Consider the following 21291-nt stretch of genomic DNA (forward strand, 5'->3'; position numbering starts at 1 on the left):
CATGATTTGTATGAACTGACCCTTTAATGCTATTTATTTATTTATTCAGCCAGAGGGCACCGGTTGTAAGTCTTAAAGTAATGAAGGTAAATACAAAACACCAGTACTTAGCTACAGAAACGTTGGCGCTCAAGTGACAAAACGCTAATATGCTAATAAGTTGCATATTCATCCTCATCTCTTCTTTAGGCAAAACATATAGCTGCAAATTGACCAAGATAATATCTTAAATTACAGATAAACCATGATAGCTTGTGCACATTTTTGCCTTTCTAAATAATAATTATTATATTATTAGAAATATTAAAGAGGAGAGCTATTAGCATTTGCTGACCTGTTAGCATTAGCAACAGCTTGGTCTCTGCGTCTGCAGACTGCTTCCTGAATGTGTCCACCTCTGCTTTTTTCTCTTCCCCTGATCACATACCGATATGCCTGAAACCAAATAAAGACATTTTGTTGAAATTATACATTTCTATGTATTTAATTTTTTTAGCATGCTACAGATACAGTTACCCATGATATTTATGGTTATGATGCTTTTATAAATGTTTCCCATTCCAGGTGTTTGACCCTGGACTCCTGCTGAGGTAAGTTGCTGATTTACTTTGAGCAAATATATATATGTATCTCCTCTAACCAGTCATGAATGTTATCAAAAATGTTGTGATATGATGTGTTTGGCTAAAGAAACAAGAAAACTAATGAGTGACTGTGAGGGTAAACGCACGTAAGACAGGAAGTAGCATTTATTTAAGTTCTGTACTCAAGTACAATTTCAAGATACGTACTTTACTTGAGTATTTCAATGTTTTGCTACTTTGTACTTCTACTCCACTACAGTTCAGTGGTAAATGGTGTACGTTTACTCCACTACATGTATTTAATCCCTTTAGTTACTTTACAGATCTGGATTAATGATGGTAAATATAATCAGCCCTTAAATCAGACTTTAGTTCACCTGGAGTAAATCCAGCAGCTACCCTGCAGTATACAAAGCCATTCAAACTAGCTGCACCTTTACCAGCTCTGAGGACACTTTAATGATCAATCATTATAAAACATATCAGAGATATTATTCTGAAATGGACCAATCAAACAATGACTACTTTTACTGTCGCTACTTTAAGTACATTTAGATGAGAGTACTTTCTACTTTCACTGGAGGAACATTTAGAGTGCAGGACTTTTACTGTAACAGAGTATTCCTACACTCTGGTACTTCTACTTTTACTCAAGAACAAGATCTGAGTACCTCTACCACCTCTGCACAATTGGCAGTTAAACGCTGGTATGCTGGTATTTTACTTAAAAAGTAAAGAAAACTATAAATTACTAACTAAACTATAACTTGTATTTGTATACTGTTTCATTCACAAGCATAACTGCATTTGTCTTCTGTTATGTTGCCAAGATGGCAAATGTTGAGGGCAAGACGTGTACTGCGTTCCATACTCAACTTTTTCACCATTGTAAATATACCATCCAGCTCGTAGTGCTCTGTATTTTGCCATAGTTTGCATTGGGACACACTCAAAACTGCACATATGGGTACAGCAGTAGGCGATTTGAGACACAGCATTAGAGTCCAAAACCTTTAGAATTCATTCTTGGCATTGGTAACAGTAAAAGAGGTGTAGCTCGCGCTGACTCCTGGTGTGTGACCTTTGACGTTCCTGATGGATGCTCTGTGTTCTGGACTGGTGTTCACTGACAGGTGGTGTTTTCTGTTGCTGAAGTTCTTTCAGCTTCACACCATGATAATGTCATACAAATCTCCAGTACTCCTCTCAGGATGAGCTCTGGTCCTCAGGATGCACCAGCAGACATCTGGTGAGATTATTCATTTGGCTGACTCTCAGGACTTGAAGACTCGACACAGCTGCTATAACGTCCTGGGCCGGTTCAGTGCCCGATAACGAAAATTTCAATTTCCCTCCAGGTACCATTAGAATTATCCATTTTCATTGAAAATTATTTCCACTTAAGTTTTTCTTTCAAATTTATTACCAATTTCTCTGTGTGTGATACAAACAGGGAGAACCCAAGAATACGTACAGTATATCAAAAATATATACATATGTGTATATATGTACTCTCACCTGAACAACCACTTGAATATATATATACATAATATGTATGTATATATATATATATATACATACAGCCTGGGACAAAATTCTGAGACCACTTCAGCATTAGCAGTTTCTCTTGTTTTATTATTTATAGGTACGTCTTTTGAGTTCAATGATTTTTTTGTTTTGTTTCCTATTGTATTCTAGAAACTACTGGCAATTTTTCTCTGTGTTGGAATTCAACAGACACTGGAATGCCTGCCATACATGTAGAGATAAAGATTTAAGAAAAAATTATCTTAATTTTTTTCAGCGGCTGTACATATATATATATATATATGTACAGATATACACATATATACACATTAAGAGGCAAAATTATATGGATTAGGGTTAGGGTAAGCAACAGCTGTATTGTTAAGGTCATTATTTATATAAAACATACAAATGAGACAACTGTTCACTTTATCTAACACTATATAGAACAGCGAACGTGACTATACCCCACTCCACCATTTAGTAAAGATCTAAACCGCAGACCTGTGACAGTCACACCTCCCTGCTCAACAACCTCAACGGCTTCTCTGCACACTTCGAAGCACAGAACAACACAACTGCGCAGAACACCCCCCCCCACCGACGACCAGGCTCTGTGTCTGTCCCCAGCCAGTGTGAACACTGCTGAGGATTAATACCTGCAAGGCTGCGGGACCTGACAACATTCCTGGTCGAGTGCTGAGGGACTGCGCAGAGGAGCTCACGGATGTCCTCACAGACATCTTTAACACCTCCCTGAGCCAGGCTGTTGTTCCCACGTGCTTCAAGGAACCCAACGTCATTCCTGTGCCGAAGAAGTCATCTCCAGCCTGCTTCAACGACTACCGCCCCGTCGCACTGACTTCGACCATCATGAAGTGCTTCGAAAGACTGGTCATGAAGCAGATCAAATCCACTCTTCCTCCCTCCCTGGACCCGTTTCAGTTTGCCTACCGAGCTAAACGGTCCACAGAGGATGCAATCACCTCCACTCTACACCCAGCCCTCAGACACCTGGACACTAAGAACTCCTACGTCAGAATGCTATTCATAGACTTCAGCTCAGCATTCAACACCATCATCCCCCAGCAGCTTGTGCATAAACTTACAGACCTGGGCCTCAGCCCCTCTCTCTGCAACTGGTTGCTGGACTTCCTCACAGAGAGACCACAAGCTGTCGGGGTCAACAACAACACATCGAACACACTAACACTGAGCACGGGGGCCCCCCAAGGCTGTGTGTTCAGCCCCCTTCTCTTCACCCTGCTGACCCATGACTGCAAACCCAGCTACAGCTCCAACCACATCGTGAAGTTCGCTGACGTCACCACCGTGGTGGCTCTCATCCGCCACAACGATGAGACTAACTACAGGAAGGAAGTGAACCAGCTGGCCCGTTGGTGCCAAAATAACTATCTCTTCCTCAATGTGGGGAAAACAAAGGAGATTGTTGTTGACTTCAGGAGAACCCACTCCCAACCCCCCCTCCCTCTGACCATCAATGGTGCTGCTGTGGAGCAGGTGAGCAGCACCAAATTCCTGGGTGTGACCATCACAGACGACCTCACCTGGAACAACAACACCACTGCACTGGCAAAGAAGGCCCAGCAACGCCCCTACTTCACCCCCCCCCCCCCCGTCATGCTCTCATTCTACCGAGGCGCCACTGAGAGCATCCTCAGCAGCTGCATCACGCTGTGGTTTGGAAGCTGCACCGCCTCCAACCGCAAGAGCCTGCAGCGCATCGTGAACTCTGCCCAGAGGATAATCCGGGTCTCACTCCCTACACTACAGGACATCTACAGCACCCGACTCACCCGCAAAGCACTCGGCATTGCGGGGGACCCCACCCACCCCTCCAACAGCACCTTCAGCCTCCTGCCTTCAGGGAGAAGGCTCCGCAGCCTCCGCTCGAGCTCCACCAGGCTGAGGAACAGCTTCTTCCTCCCCCTCCCCCTCTCTCCGTCCCTCCCTCTCTCTCCCCAATTGTACCAGGACATTAATCCCCCTCCCTCACACACCTGTCCCTCATCCAGCACCAGTCACTTTCTATTCTCCGCTGCTACTGAAAATGTAATTTGCACAAAGTGTTTTTTGCACTAAAGAACTAATTGCACTACTGTCACACTGTGTTGATTGTGTCGAACATATGTATATATTACTTAAGTTTTTTTGTATACCCCTTTTTACCCCCCCTTTTTTTTCTACGCTGTTATCTTTTTATATTATATGTTCTTTTAGATTTGCACTGTGGGACTGCCAGAAGCGGTATTTCAATTTTCTGTATATATAACACATGTGGAAACTTTGACAATAAAGTGGACTTTGACTTTGACTAAACGTTATATCCAGAAACCCTATTGTAACACACCAGACTGAAATCCCGTCAGAACCATCAAGACGTTTATTGAGCATATACTGTATTAGGTTGATACTTGCAATAACTGTTCATCATATATATGCATAAAATACAACAGGTTATTCTTGCTGACTCACCACAGTCTCCACAGCATCAGACTATTGTTCTAGGCTACAAGTTCCAAAAACGTACTCCTGGATGAGCATCAGACAGCACTAAGGACATCTGGTATATTGCAGCAGTGAGTGTTTCCTACGTCAGATCTGCTCTGTTCAGCTGGGGTTCCCGCTGTGCTGGTTGGAGCTCAGGTCAGACTCCATCTCCACCGGGGCCCCGGCACTGCGGCGAGACAGGCGGTCCACAGAGCGGGGGGAGGCATTGTTGCTCCGGCGACGACGACAGCAGCTCGCCATCACGTCGGCCAGGTCGGCGCGGAAAGACGGCGTGTAGAAGCTGTAGATGACCGGGTCGCAGCACGTGTTCAGGTTGCCGAACACAAACAGTATGTGGTGCACATACTCCGGGGTGTGCTGGATGATCTTCGGTTGGAACCAGTACCAGATCCCCAGGAGGTAGTACGGAGTCCAACAGATGACGAAGGAGCTAACGATCACAACGGTCATCTTCAGGGTCTTAATCCGGGCTTTGGGTATCATGTCTGTACCGCTGCGCCTCAGGCAGTGCTCCCCATCTGCAGGAACACAACGGGCAATAACTCAAATACAGGAAGCCAACATTACATGTGTAAGCAGTAATCACCAAGAGCTTCATGTCAGGATTTTAATGAGTAAAGAGCTTAAAGATTGCCATAGTTTAAGCTAGTACTTTTTACTGGTTTACTACAGTGTTATTCTTATGAATGACAGAGAAGTTGAGTTGCTTGTCTAGACATGCTTTTAAATTAATATCATTTTTGTTAATTTGGGTTTATGGACCCAGTACTACAGGTTCTTAACCTCCTTGCAGGTGGTTAAGAACTACACAAGGCAGTAGACGCACCAGTGTTTGTGGCTACCAGATTTGCACTGTGCAAGCGCGAGTTGGTCTGCCATATTGGACAGCTACGTACAGCATCCCAAGAAGGACATTTGACACAGAGGCCTTCCGCAAAGAAGAAAAGAAAAACTCAGAAAACCTGACAACATTAATCTGAACAACAGAGATGATTTATCATTATAACAACGTCACTTCCCGATTATTTGAGAAGAACTCCTTTTAGTTGATTAAGTATATTCTAAGAATAAGTGAGAAATGGATTTAACTTTGACAGCTATCACCGTGAAGTTATATTTACTGTAAATGTATTCAATTATTTATGGTATTAATATTTCACATCTAATTCTTAACTGTGAAATGTCCGTATATGTAAAATTATAAATGTATTAGTCTGGCAAATTTTTCGATGTTAATATTCCCGGTAAAGGGAAATTACTTATTGAACAATGATCGCGCAAACTGAAAGCTCTTTCCTAGCTTTGGAAATTCTCTGCAAGAGTCATTTATATTTGTATATATATATATATATATACATATAGAAATAGACGTTTATGAACTGCGCAATTCAAATCGGGCAGCCATCTGGACTTCAAATGTCCTACTTGGGTTGCTGTATGTAGCTGTCCAATATGGCGGACCAACTCACGCTTGCGCAGTGCAAATCTGGAAGACATGCAAATCGGGTAGTCACAGTGTTTTCACATTCATTCCACTAAGTACAAGCTATTGCAACAACTAAACTAACGGTGCATTCACATGATACAAGAATTTGTTTGTGCTCACTGCCAAGTTGGGCCTGAAAACAGTCAGTTAAGTTTTGTTCCTATGGTTAACTCTCCTACAAACATGCACTCCTACATACAGCTGTTATCTGATTGGTCGAAAAGTTGAAATAATTTGAACTTTGAGCCGATGCTCGGCACATGGCAATTTTCCCGCTTGTCATGTGAATGCAGCTTAACTCAAGTCCTCAGCTACATCCTCTGTGAGCATTCTTTAGAACCTGTGTGCGCTCTCAAAAGTATTTTAGTGTATCCGGCCTAGCAGACTTTGACACATAGATTTTGCATCAATCACCAATACAAATCTGTGTTAACAGTGCTGACCTTTACGAGAACATGGAGCTAGAGAGTCCAAAACAGAGTTCTCAAGCAATTGTAAAAAACTAGCTCTAGCATGTTCCTGTTTTACCTGCATGTTAGCTTAAAGGCTACAGTAATTCTCCAGACATGTGAGGAATCCTTATGTTAACTACCAAACACCAAAGAAGGACGTTAGTTGTGACACTGTCTGGTGTGACTAGGCTTTAAGTCTTGAGTCCTTAAGAGACAATGTCACAGAATGTAAAGAAAGTCAAACTGTAACTTTAGTGCATGTTACTCTGTTCTAAAATACCCACGTTATTTTGTTTATTACTGATTTGACAAGATTTAAAGACTTAAAAAGAAGACATCCTGTGTTTCTCTGTCTCTGTATGTGGTTGTGCTCCTTATTAACACTTACAGTTAAAGTATATGTAATAGTGCAGGTACCCTGCACATGGAACATGCCGGATGCTAACTAGCATATGTTGGGCAATTAGCAATTGTTATAAATGGCTGGGACAATTTGGACAATTTTGGAGTGGGTGTGTTGGTTATTGAGGATGCTGAATCCATTTCTGACATTTTCAGGATCAACAATGGCAGTTTTAACCAGAAAGTTGAGTCAAATATGTTATCTTTGAAATGTCAGAAATGTAATCAACATCCTTAAAATCCACTCTATGATTGTCCAAATTGTCCAAGCCATTTTTTTAATTCATTTTTTGCTATGTCTGCATATGCTTATTAATGCTAATTAATTAAACGTATGCTATCTGTGAAAATTGCCCAGCATAGCAAGTTAGCATCAGGCAGTTTCTATATGCTGGGGACCCCTACTCTACATTTCTATCATAAAACTTTGGGGTCCTCCGGGTCTGATATCCGGGTTCACACTGCTGGCGAGTAGAGTAATACATAAAAACGACTCTGTTACCTTGATAAGACCAAATGTATTTTTTTCACTCCATAATTGCTTCAGAGGAACACACCTTTGCTCTTGTGCATTTGCCCATTGATCCTGATGAGGATGCAGGTGTAGCAGAAAGTCATGACAAGCAGAGGGAAGACATACAGCGTCACAAAGTGAAACATGTTGTATGCCGTCTTCTGCCACAGATACGGGAAGCTTCCATGGGTGACACACTGAGTGAAGTCCACTCCGTCAGCTTTAATGGCCCGAAAGATAAACAGCTGAGGATGAAGAGAGTGTACAGAGATGAGGAATGAATCCATGCAGTCACAGAAATACACAAGTGCAGTTTGTTTGCAGTAAACAAACTTTTGTCTCATATTTGTTTGTGTTAAACAAATGACAGAAAGAACTTCATGACGCATGAGGTTCATCATGATGCATGAAGTTCTTTGTCCCTGTGTCTTCCTCTCAAAGCACTCTGCAGAGCTCCAGTTAGTCATTTTAGAAGCAGGGGGGTTACAGCAGGGGTTAACCTGGGCTGTTAGTGGCTGCTGGGAACACAGTGTTAATGACAGCGAGTTAGTAGTGGTGGAAAAAGTACTATATAAGTCAAAGTAGCAATAATAATGTGAAAACACGCTGTTACAAGTAAAAGTACTGCATTAAAAAGTGTACTTTAGTAAAAGTACACAAGTATTATCATCAAAATGTACTCATCAAAATGGAACATTACATTATTATTGGTACATTCATGTGTTCATCACTTTAATGTTGGTGGGAATTATTTGAATTACTTTATACTACTGAGTATAAACCTATAATAATATAATGTATTTGTCAATTTATTTTGTATTAAATAATCAAAATCTCCAAAATAACTGGTAAATAAATCTGTAAAACAAATTTAGTGGAGTGACAAGTACAACACTTCCAACCAAATGTGATTTTGTAAAAGTATAAAGTATTGTAACATAATGTGAAAGTAAAGTACAAGTACCTACATTTTTACTTGAGTAAATGTACTTACTTACTTTGCACCACTGTTAGTAACCACAGTAAAGCCCATAATACCCTAGCTAACTTTAACTTAAATGTATGGCTGTAGAATGATTAAAATAATATATATAGGCAGCCTGTTAAAACAAGACTTTACAAGGTTCACATTATTATCATTATTATTATTATTATTATTATTAATTATTATTAAAAGTATAAAGTAGCATAATGTGGAAAAAGTACCTCCATTTTTCTATTAAGTAAAGTACTTGAGTAAATGTACATTGGTTACATTCCACCACTGAGTGTAAGTCATATGGTTCTCCCCCTCACATCTGGAGATATACAAACACACACACACACACACACACACACACACACACACACACACACACACACACACACACACACACACACACACAGAGACTGTATGTTGTGGTCACTGCAGTATAAACATGTGCATACTGTACTGTACAGGGTTATTACAAAAAGTAACTCAATGACAAAACATGTGTTTGATTTAGTTTCTTTTAATTCCTTAAATGTTCATTTTGATTTACGATAATCTGACCTTAATGAAAGTGATGCTATTTGTTACTTATCTGTTGTTTTTGTGACTTTTTTTCATACCTTATGTTGTTTTCACCACTGTATAGGTCACCAAGAAGATGGTGGGTTTTTATTTGTCACATTCTTCTTGCAAATCATTTTATGAGCTGCTCAGAGACTGTGATACTGGATGTGATGGGCTCATATTTTACAGTTCTGTGATAAGTTTATTTGAAACAACAAAACTAAACTCATTTTCTAGCCACATTCCACTGACACTACAGTATGTATGGCAATTAGTAGCGTTTAATAGAAGTCGTGTGTCCAGTATGCTCCAGTTTACAGAGGTTTCACACAGGGCAACTCTGATGAATGGTGGTTGAATTTAAACATGAAATAGTTAACATGTAACTGTTCAACATGATAAAATTGTGAAAAAAGTGTCATATGAACATGGTATTGTGTGATATTCAATACTTCAGCTCCTCTTAAATCTTATAATAGTAAAGCTATATTTGTGTGAATCACATGTGCACAGCTGGGCTTAAGGCTCCGTGTGTACCCAGCGGCTCTGTACCTGGGGAGAGGCCAGCAGCAGACTAAGGGTCCAGGCCCCCAGCAGCATGCGTCTGTTCCGGAGCCCAGCGTCCAGAGAGTCCAGAGGATGGAGGATGGCCCGGTACCGGTCTAGACTCACCACCACCAGGATGAAGGCCGCTGCCTGCATGGCGAACAGCTTGAGGAAACACAGCAGCTTACACATGAAGTCCCCAGCGTACCATTGCACGGTTATATTCCAAACGGCATCCAGCGGCATCACCACGAAAGTCATCACCAGATCAGCTGAGGCCAGGCTGGCAATGAGCGGGCGGAGGTGTGCCGCTAGGCGGTAGCCCCGCCCACAGCACACACTGATCAGCACCGACAGGTTACTGACAGCCGCGAACACGAACAGCACCAGGGTGGCTGCGACCCGGCAGCGGGCGGCCACCGTGAAGGTCGGAGCCTTCCAGGGTGGAGGGGGGGCTGCGGCAGACGAGTTCAGGAGGGAGAAGTTCTCAAGAGGGACCGGGGGGGTGGAGACCCACAGAGAAAGGTTTACCGCCATCCTGTGACAGAGGAACAGAACAGGGGCTTGATGGCTTGTTGATAAAGTCACCTCTGTGCTTTGCTGCTACACTGCTGGGTCACGGGTTAAATCAGAAATGATTTGATTTTAATGACTGAACGATCTTTGGTCAATAATGCTAAATTAGTTTGTATTCCATAGTGATGTCATCCTTATTTTTTGCATGGTTGTTGTTGTTGTTGTTGTGGTTTTTTCAGCTGAATGAGTATGGAGCTCGAGCATTCAGCAAAATGATATACACAGATATGAAAACTTGAATTTAATTCAATGTAGGCCTATTATATGATCAGATTTCACTGTATTAGGTTAGTTGAGAGCAATACTTTTAGGATGAACCTAATATTTTTTATTTTAACTTAATATCATTGCTTTCAACTAACCTGGTACAGTCATGTGTTGATATAATACATTTAATTAAAGTCAACATTTCTGTTTTTCAGTGTAATTTCTTTCCTACAGCACATATATCACGATTCACAAGTATCAGAAACTACAGTACATAAAAAAGGCTTTATAACATTGATAACACTAAATGTAATCTGTATACTTCTCTACACGCCCACATCATAACACATTATAAGAATTATGGATCTATCAAGCTCCTCTTCTGAGGATCAGCTCTCCCTGAAGAAACTGAAACGTTGACTGTAATTAAATGTATTGTGTCAACCGATTTCACATAACTGAATTGGGTTAGTTGAAAACAATAATATTAAGTTGAACCTAATGTTTTTTTCTTCAAACTTAATTCTGTTTCCCTCGTCTCAAAGTCATTGTTTTTTGAATCGGTTGGTAAGAAACCTGAAATAAGGTTTGTGGTTAACACAAGCTGGAGAGATTTTAACATTTAGTTCTATGACATACAATATGTCAGTAAATACCCCACTGTCTGAAGCTGTTTATGTGTCATAGAAACATTGGTTGCTAACAAGTGTCGAAATGAGACGACTAAACGTCATCACGCTGAACATTAGCCACCTTTAGCTTAGCGGTGGCACACATTAATTGAATTTGTTTAGAGCATTACGTTAGCTATTTACTTGTTCAATTGCATGTATCAATAATCATAAAAGTTGGCTTGATATGTGCAGATCATCCTGTTTGCCAAAGATCTTAATTGCTGTAATATATTCCTAAACTCAACAGAAAGAAAAACCTTTAGTTTTGTCCGTGGAGCCGTTGCGATGCATCAAATCAAATCAAAATGTATTTATAGCCAAATTTAAGATAAGATAAGAAGTACTTTATTGATCCCAATTTGAGAAATGTTTGCGTTGCAGCAGCGTAAAAAGACAAGGCATTGTACATTAGACAAATTAAAAGACTAGAAATAAACAATTCAAAATGTAAACATCTCAATAGAAATAAAATTGCATTAAAAAAGTAGAAAATATACATGTTGAAATAAAAACGTACAGTAAACAAAATATAAATATATGTGCCAGGAATGGAATATTAAATAATAAAAATCCCAAAACTATTTGTCTCTACAGATCAACAACATGAAGGACAGTGCTAAAAGATAAATACTTACAAGAAAATAATAAAAGACCAGATAGAATGTTAAATACAAATACAAAAAAGACAATACAATAGCTTTAACCATAGGCTTTGTTTAAAGGAAAGTCTTCAGCACACTCTTTGGACACTGTCTGTCTCATCCCCGCATCCGTCTATTCAAGAGCATATCGACTTTCCTCTCTGATAAAGCTTATAGTCAGGGCTGTCTCAGGCTCAAGCCTCTATACTGCTATAGGCTGGGACTGACTGTGACTGACCCTCACCTTTATCCTCTCTTCTCCCTTTTCTCTCTGTCGCTATGCCCTCATGTCCTCTCTAGATGCACTCATGTTATAATGCATGTTACTACAGTCACTCAGCATCCGGGGTATACTCCCCAAGGTCTTTGTGTCGCTCACCTGGCAACTTGTAATATTATTCTGGGTCCATCTTTATTATATATGTTCGCATAATCATGTTTGGGATTTGGATTGTCTTTGTTATTATTTTATTGTCTTTTTAATCCATCACCCATTCTTGAGAATTGAGACAAAACTTTTTTTTTCATTTTTAATCTTCAAATATGCTAAGGAAATATTTCATAAGATTAAAATCTTGGCTATTAAACATTGCAACGGGCCAACCTCCTAGTGATTTAATTTCTTCTTTAAATAGCATTTTATGCAGGTGAGGAATTTTGTCAACTCTGTCAGGCACACAAAAAAGTCAAAGTATTATAATATAAAACATGAAGGAAATGTTTACTGACTTTTGTTGTATTAAATACAATATTATTCAATTAGCTGGACAATCAAAAAGGTTGATGTATTTGTATTCAAGAAATAAATACCATTATAGTGTTGCCCAATTACAATTTATTTTGATAATGTAACTCGTCTTTGTGAACACATACATTTCTAACTCAAAGAACACACGTGTTTATGTCAACATTTTGTTGACATAAACTTTAGATTTTGTTTATAAATACACACGAAATCTACTGCCAGTATGTTCGTCATGGGAGAGGGACCCTCCTCTGTTTCTCTCCCTGAGCTTGATAACATGTTTCCCTGGTAACTGTGGGGTTTCTTTAAGGGTGTTTACTGTGAGGGTCTAAGGACAGAGGATGTTGATGATGTAAAGCCCCCTGAGATAAATAAAAGTGATTGTTTGCTTGACTTTCACCACATCCCCTAAATCCAATTTGTTCATGCATGACAAGGTTCCCTTTTTTATCAGATCTATTATGTTTATTTATCCATCATCCACCATGAAAGAGTGATGCACACAACATATTGAAAATGTTTTCCTCTTTTCTATTTCCTGTTTACCTCTCAAATGAAATCCGATTTCAGTTAAATTTCTAATTTATGTCATTTTGAAATCAAGGGCAAGGATCAACCTCACAATTCTTTGTTGTTGATGTTATTGTGTTGTCATATTCAATTTAAGTTGACTGCTTCCGAAAACACATTGAGAAAAAGACACAACAGCATGAATTCTCAGCGAATCAGCAGTGACGCAAAGTAAACAGCAGTGGTGCGGGGCGCCCTCTGCTGGGGGACTGCTGTAGCTCTGCATGTGGTGTTGCACCAAAGTCTGCACCGGCAGGGCTCGCGCAGCTGTTTGACGCACAGGTGTCCGAACATGATCAATAATCATTTTTTGACGCAATAAAACCAAACGGTCTGCAGTCTGAGTGGATGTACTCTTCTATTTCTGTCACTTTTTCATTTTCTCAGCTCCTTAATGCATTACATCGACAGTGGGGGGGTGACGCACCATTATGTCCCACCGACCCGCACCAATGAAACAAACACACCAATCCTTCTATCAGCCCGCTTTGGTAATGTGAAATAGAAGGATGCATTAGAATGATGCAGATGTTTGTGTGTGTCTGTGTGTTACCTGCAGGAGAATGGTCAAATGAGCAGAGAAGCAGAGAGGAGCTGTCCCGCGCGCTGTGCGTCCTCCCCCCGCACACCTTTCCCTCTCTGACCGTAAATTAAATCCTGAGCGGGATCACCGTCACATGTTTTTATCGCATCCATCTGCTCGCCTATCAGCCCGTCTGCATTCATCCACACACACACACACACACACACACACACACACACACACACACACACACACACACACACACACACACACACACACACACACACACACACACACACACACACACACACACACTGCATCCACAGTGCATATCTATACCGCATGAACATCATGACTCCACGCCTATTGGTTAATTAAGGCTGGTGACGTGCAGGGTGTTGCAGCGTTACCCACCTTTTCTGACAAGAGAGCATCCTGGGGAATTTCCAGCAATATGTCTCCTCTTTCTGCAGAGGTGAGGAGAGGGTCAGAAATCAATTTATTTATAAAGTCCGAGGGTTTTACATTGTCTGCATATGTAACTTTCTTTACCTGACTGCTGCTCTTCCTTTTTGCGTGGACACCTTGCATGAATAAAATAAATATTCAAAGAGATAAAAACAGCAAAACAGCTGGTCTGAACAGGTGAGTTTCAAGGTTGAAATACATTTTCATAAATAAGTATAAAACTGTGCCCTTGTCATTATAATTCCAGGTGTTGGGAGTAATGGATAGCATGGATTATGTAATCAGGATACAAATAAAAGTATTCCCCTACCGTTACATTAAAAAAAGACAATCAGTTAAACTGTTAGATTTCAAGAGAAGAGGGATTACTAATAGGATTACAATGTTACAATACATTTTAAATAAAGATCAATATATTATACGTAGAGGTACTGCCTGAATTTTCCATTTGGTTTTCCTTAGTCTGTTCTTTATTTTAGATATATATTTTTTAAATGCAGTAGGTTAGCACCTTCATATGTAAAACTAAACCAGTATTTGTAAACTAAATTACTCTGTAAGCCTTTCATTTTTGACACATTTTGGATCTTAAATATCTTGGTTTCTCATGTTCTAAGGTCACATTGTTCTGATGTCTTACATAATAAACTTAAAAATACCTTATTATCTTATTTCCTCTGGTGTATCAGCATTTCATTTGATCTCAAGTTGATCCAAAGGTAACAGAAAGTAATCAGACTACATTACTTTTATATTTTGATACTCAGATTAGCAACGTAATTACTTTTAGTAACGTAATACATTTTTTAAGTAATTACAAGATTACAATATAGAAGTGCAGATGAGGAGAACCTCGGTTTTGTAACTGTTTAGCAAGGAGGTTTTGAATGAACCAGGTTTTTATTTCAGAGATGCAATCGGTGAGGGAGGTGGGCGGGAGAGTGGACGAGGGTTTAGTGGTGAGCTAAATGTTAGTTCTGTATGAACACAGATCAATTTGTGTCAAATTCTGTGATTGAAGGAAAGGCACTTGGGTTCATCCTGTCTCTACAACACCAATGTGAATATAAACAGTGATGTTCCTGTCCCAGTGTACAGATCTCAACGCACTAACACTTCGACAATCTAAACCAATATAAGCTGTGGCTTTATGTAAAATAAATTCTTTGTTAAGTTCTGGATCTACAGAAGCATAAGCATATCCCAACTCAGATGCATACTGTCAGCTAGGTCTAATAATTGATGTCTGTATAAACATTCATGTGCACTCTTAAACTTGCATACAATATCAAAATTGGCCATGCACCTTCCCCCAGCCACTGAACTTTTTGCACTACTTATTAGCTGTCCCCCTCCCCCACCTCGGACAATCTGATCACCTCTCATTGTTCCTTCTCCCCAAATACACACCTCTCATCAGACGTGTGAAACCCACTGTAAGGACAGTTAAAGTGTGGCCAGAGGGAGCAGACTCTGCACTACAGCTCCGGTTTGAAGACACAGACTGGAGTGGGTTTGCCACCCGGGCCACACAGGACTCCCACACAGACATCAACACCTATGCCTCCTCTGTTCTGGACCACATCAACACTAGTGTAAACAGCATCACCACTCTCAAAAGGATCACCACTTTCCCAAATCAGAAGCCGTGGATGAACAGTGAGGTTCGCCTGCTGCTGAAGGCACGTGACACTGCTTTCAGATCAGGTGACTCTCAGGCCTACAGTTCGTCCAGGGCTGACCTGAAGAGGGGCATCAAAAAGGCCAAGCACAGCCACAAGCTTCGGATCGAGGAGCACTTCAAGAGCGGCTCCGACCCCCGACGCATGTGGCAAGGCATCCAGGCCATCACAGACTACAAACCAATCAACCCTTCCCCCCAAAGCAATGACACCTCCTTCCCTGATGAGCTGAACAGCTTCTATGCCCGCTTTGACAGGGACAATCAGGAGGTGGCCATCAAGGCTGTGCTCACAACAGACCATCAGCCCCTCACACTCTCCCCCACCGATGTGTGTGCTGCACTGAGCCGGATAAATGCACGTAAGGCTGCTGGCCCTGATGGCATCCCCGGACGCGCGCTCAGGGCCTGTGCTGGGCAGCTGACTGAGGTCCTGACGGACATCTTCAACCTGTCACTGGCCCAGGCAGTGGTCCCCACGTGCTTCAAGACCACCTCCATCGTGCCGGTGCCCAAACACTCCAAGGCAGTGAGCCTTAATGACTTCCGCCCCGTTGCACTCACCCCACCATCATGAAGTGCTTCGAGAGGCTGGTCCTGGCTCACCTCAAATCCTGTTTACCACCCACACTGGACCCCCTACAGTTTGCCTACCGCAAGAATAGGAGTACAGAGGATGCCATCTCCACGGCACTTCACTCCGCCCTCTCTCACCTGGACAATAAAAACACTTATGTGAGAATGCTATTCATAGACTTCAGTTCAGCATTTAACACCATCATCCCCTCCAAACTGATCACTAAACTGAGGGATCTGGGCATCAGCCCTTCCCTCAGTAACTGGATACTGGACTTCCTAACCAACAGACCCCAATCTGTCAGGTTAGAGAACTACACCTCCTCAACCCTCACATTGAACACTGGTGTCCCACAGGGCTGTGTGCTGAGCCCTCTCCTCTACTCTATTTTCACCTACGACTGCATACCTGTACATGGTTCTAATACCATCATCAAGTTTGCAGACGACACTACGGTGATTGGCCTCATCAGCAACAACGATGAGTCGGCCTACAGGGATGAGGTCCTGCGCCTGGCTGAGTGGTGCGCCAACAACAACCTGGCTCTCAACACAAAGAAGACCAAGGAGCTCATTGTGGACTTCAGGAGAACCAAAGGTGGCACACACACCCCCATCCATATCAACGGGACGGAGGTTGAGCTTGTCGCCAGCTTTGAGTTCCTGGGTGTCCACATCTCCGAGGACTTCTCTTGGACACTCAACATCTCAACTCTAGTCAAGAAGGCTCACCAGCGCCTCTTCTTCCTGAGGAGACTGAAGAAGGCTCATCTGTCCCCTCAGATCCTGGAGAACTTCTACCGCTGCACCATCGAGAGCATCCTCACCAACTGCATCTCGGTGTGGTATGGCAGTTGCTCTTCTGCGGACCGGAAATCGCTTCAAAGGGTGGTGAAAACTGCCCAGCGCATCACTGCTTCTTCACTTCCCACCATTGAGACTGTACAGCACAAGAGGTGTCTGCGGAGGGCACGCAGTGTTGTCAAGGACATCTCTCACCCCAACCACAGACTGTTTGCCCTCCTCCCCTCTGGGAGGCGCTACAGGGCCCTCCGATCCCGGACCAGCAGGTTCAGGAACAGCTTCTTCCCTTCGGCTGTCATCCTGCTGAACTCCGCACCACGGTGATGGCCCCCCTGGTTACCCCACCCTGGCCTGTACGGCCATGCACCTTCCCCCAGCCACTGAACTTTTTGCACTACTTACAAATGTTACAGTACATACTTTATATTTATTCCGTTTATACACTGTACCTACCTCAGCACCTCATTACCTACCTCATTCTGCAATTTCTACCTCTACCATCACTTGAATTCAACTGCACTTTACATACATTATGCCATTTGCACTACCTTGCTGCCGTTTTACTCATACATACCTTAAACTCATCTGTTTACTTTTTACCATTCTACTGCACATACCTTATTCAGAGCTGTTCATATCCTTTATTATTTATATATCACTACCTTCATATGTATATACATTCTCTGCACTTTTACTGCTTTACTTGCACTTCTGGTTGGATACTAAACTGCATTTCATTGTCCTAGTACTTGTACTCTGTGCAATGACAATAAAGTTGAATCTAATCTAAAAAATAAAAAAAATGTATGTAATGTCGGCTTTCAATGTAACGAAAACAACACACTTAGTCTAATGATATTCAGCACAGTGATATTCTAGCAGGCTACACTTGATTACATTACTCAATATTAGCAACATGAAGCAATGTTTCTGAAGACACGCTCCTTTTTGTTGGTAAAAAGTTGATAAAAACTCCAGGTATAAAACTTAAATCTGCATTACCAAAGGTTTGTAACACTTAACTACTCATTATACATGTGTTTCATGATTTTGTACCTTGTTTCACTACTGCTTTCCTTGAAATAAAAAAACACAAGCACATCACAGCAACGTAGCTGCATATATTTGGTTATGTCCAATGAATGACACCAGTCTCACCTATAGAACCCCTGAGCTTAGCCTGTTGTAACCATTACTTAACCTACTAAACTATTATAGTTGCTAATGCACTTGAACATATATCAACAGATTACACGTATATCAAACTTAACAATATACAAAATTGCCCAGAACTAAATAATATAGTTCCCATGATGATTAACAATCTAGTGAATATTATTAGGCCCAACATTTCTGAGGCCCACAGTCATTCTTACATTCTTTATTTAATCAGCTGATAACTGTCACATCAAAGCAGATGAGTTATATAGACCTTCCTTACGGCTCACGCCTTGTTCTCTTTTAAAAGTTCTATGTCTTAATATTCTTTAAAAGATTTGCAATAGGAGGTCAAGGTCCAGTATTACCAATTGTAAGTGGTTCCTTGAGTAACTGATAGAGACCAAGGTTTATTGCAGAAGCTTTGAATGGTTTGGATTTCTAATTAATTAGCTGTCCTCCCAGTCCATATTGAAATTGCCCAATGCAACAAACTCCTTGGTTTTTACAGATTTAGTGAATTCATTCAGCCTGGCTGCAGTGGTTTGCAGTAGGGACAGAGCGTCTTGGCTGACACAGCAGAAAAGATCAATGCAATGGTCTAGGCAAGAAAAATGCGGGCATAAATTAGTAACTCCAGATATCTGGTTGTGTTGTGGAGTTGGAAGCTGGCAGGTTTGCGCAAATCTTTTCATGTGAGGGTCAAATTAAACTTTTTGGTCAGAGATAACACCCAGGATTCCTGTAGAGGGTTTAACATTAGTGGCAAGAGGGCAGATGCAGGATTTGACATCATATACGAAGTTATCTGCAGCAATGGGAAGAACCTCGGTTTTGTTTGAATTTACATAAATAAAAATAGATTACATCATTCCCTTGTTAGCAACCAAGCAGTTATGCTGGGTACTTATATTATCCGTGTCATTTTCCTTGACTGAAAATTAGAGCAAAGTGTCATCTGCATAGTAATGGTTGATTGACAATGCAGGGAAGAAAATCCTGGGACTGAGTATTCAACCCTGTGGAACTCCACACATTAAATGGGTTAAGGATACAGAGTTGTAATAGTAATAGTCAATCTCTAATGGTGCGTTCACACCGTCACTGACGTTGAATCAGAAAACCAAAACATCAGCGGTTAGCCGTTAGCACACAGAGCCCACAGCTCCTCACATCTGTTCAGAAGCTGCAGTCTGCATGATGTTGTTGTGAGTGTGGACGGAGCAGCTACGTGAGCTTAGCCTGATTGATCCGATCTCCACTCAGAAAACACACATTTCAAAGGGTTTTTTGTCTGCCTTCTTGTGATGAGACGTGTTAAAGCATTAATTCATGCTTTTTACAAACCGGTATCAGTGAGTTGTCAGTTTGGCATTATTATTAAACGTGTAGTACAGTTAAATCACTGTAAAATATGTTCATTTTGATGTAGTTGGTATCTACCATAGTATTTGAATGACGTGGGTACACAACTGACAGCCACGGTGAAACTTGAGCGATAAGAGTGATGCGATTAGTGCGATAGGAGCATCGCGTCCGGTGTGAACACACCCTAACTGCTTGTATGATAGATGACAATTAATTGAAAGCAGAGCCAAAGGTACCAGCCCACTTATCGATCCATTCAACCAGAATGGGGTGATCAATAGTGTCAAATATCAAGGTCAAGAAGGACCAGAATACAATGGTTTCCATTGTCAGCCAGGACGATCATTTGTCACTCTTAGCTTTTCAGTTTTTGTGCTTGGTTGGCGAAGATAGGTGTATTTGAATGTATTTCTAATTAGGTTTATAATTATGAAAAAAGAAATGGAATGCTCGTTTTATCATTACACACATACACAGCACACACAGTGAAATGTACTCTACATTTAACCAATACTTGTATTAGGAGCAGTGGTCAGCTATTATATAAACAGCTCCTGGAGATTTTGCTCAAAGATAATTGGCCTTGAGGCGGAGTTGAACTGGTTCCTCTTCAGGTTCACACCCCGTACTTCCTCTGTGGGGGAACTTGAACAAACGATCCTCCGGTTTCAAGGCTAACTCCCCAAGGACTGAGCCACTCTTGGGTGGTTGTTAAAATTAGATTGAATTATATTGATTTTGTTAACAAAGAAATACATTAAGTTTATTCAGTTAGCTCAAATATTCACAGGCCATTCACTGGTGTTCAACAGGAACCTAAGTTTATGTTTGTTTTCACTGATTAGGCTTGCAAAGTAGGCCATACGTACATCGTTTTTTGTATGTAATATGAAGCTTTCAGGCTTGGCATGAATTGGAAAGGACATCATCTCTGCCTTGAGTCAAAATTGTAGTGAGCTTTCTGTACATTGTTTGCTTGCTGGAAGATTCTGATTGAGTAGTTTTGTATCCCATGAGATGCCAAGCAGCAAAGAGTTCACCTGATGTTGGATGGTGGCTCTCTAAGGTATGATTGGCTCTACCAACTCCAATAATGACAATTTTTAAAATTGTGATGATTGCAATTTGATTGCTATCCCAATGCAGTGCTTGCTGACTGAACTCCAGTCAATCGTTACTTTATTTGAGACCTACATTTATTGTGGATTGTTAAAGGCCAAAGGAGGACAATAAGGTGATGAATCACTTTGAGCCAAGACTGCTGATGCTGATGCTTCACTCTTGATAAACTGACATACAAATTGATTAGCAAAGCACTAAAAGAAATATTTTAAAAAACAGAACAGATACATCGATAAGGTTAAACATCTAAGGAACATGAGGTGTATTGTTATGTAACCTTGTCAATCTGTGTGGGGAAGCGTGTCATAGTATTAAAAGTAATAAAACTACATTAACCGCTATTATTATAGCAGATGCAGACAGATCTGCACTTCTGGTGTTGCAGCCTTGCAGGGAAAGCACTCACTAAGGGCCAAGGTATAAAATGGGAGCAGCTTTAGCAGCTTTCAAATGAGATAGACTTGATAATCAGAATCAGAAGTACTTTATTTTATCCCAAACTGGGAAATTGAAATAATGAATTAGCTGTTTCCTCCTGTTAGGCCTCACAAACACTTCTTGATGGGATAATTTCCTATCTCGAAAAGAACATTTAACA

At 41.1% G+C, this 21291-nt stretch overlaps 1 protein-coding gene across 3 annotated transcripts; it reads right to left on the reverse strand.

The window, feature by feature from the left end:
* Positions 1-315: 315 nt before the first annotated feature.
* LOC134874686 (gonadotropin-releasing hormone II receptor-like) lies at positions 316-13754 on the reverse strand. 3 transcript variants are annotated; one of them, XR_010167104.1, is made up of 5 exons: positions 13547-13754; positions 9587-10118; positions 7541-7742; positions 4608-5161; positions 316-435 (listed from the first exon to the last, which is right to left on the reverse strand). XR_010167104.1 is itself a non-coding variant. In XM_063898806.1 (4 exons), exons 2-4 carry the CDS (start codon positions 10115-10117, stop codon positions 4743-4745), a joined length of 1152 nt encoding a protein of 383 aa, XP_063754876.1. In that variant the 5' UTR covers position 10118; positions 13547-13754; the 3' UTR covers positions 4502-4742. The 3 variants fall into 3 exon arrangements, 2 of the variants coding, with proteins under 2 accessions (XP_063754876.1, XP_063754877.1); XM_063898806.1 differs by lacking the exon at positions 316-435 and having other exon boundaries at positions 4502-5161; XM_063898807.1 differs by lacking the exons at positions 316-435; positions 13547-13754 and having other exon boundaries at positions 4502-5161; positions 9587-10189.
* Between the last annotated feature and the right edge of the window lie 7537 nt (positions 13755-21291).

The sequence above is a fragment of the Eleginops maclovinus genome, chromosome 13 (genome assembly GCF_036324505.1).
Source record: "Eleginops maclovinus isolate JMC-PN-2008 ecotype Puerto Natales chromosome 13, JC_Emac_rtc_rv5, whole genome shotgun sequence".
NCBI classification, from domain to species: Eukaryota; Metazoa; Chordata; class Actinopteri; order Perciformes; family Eleginopidae; genus Eleginops; species Eleginops maclovinus.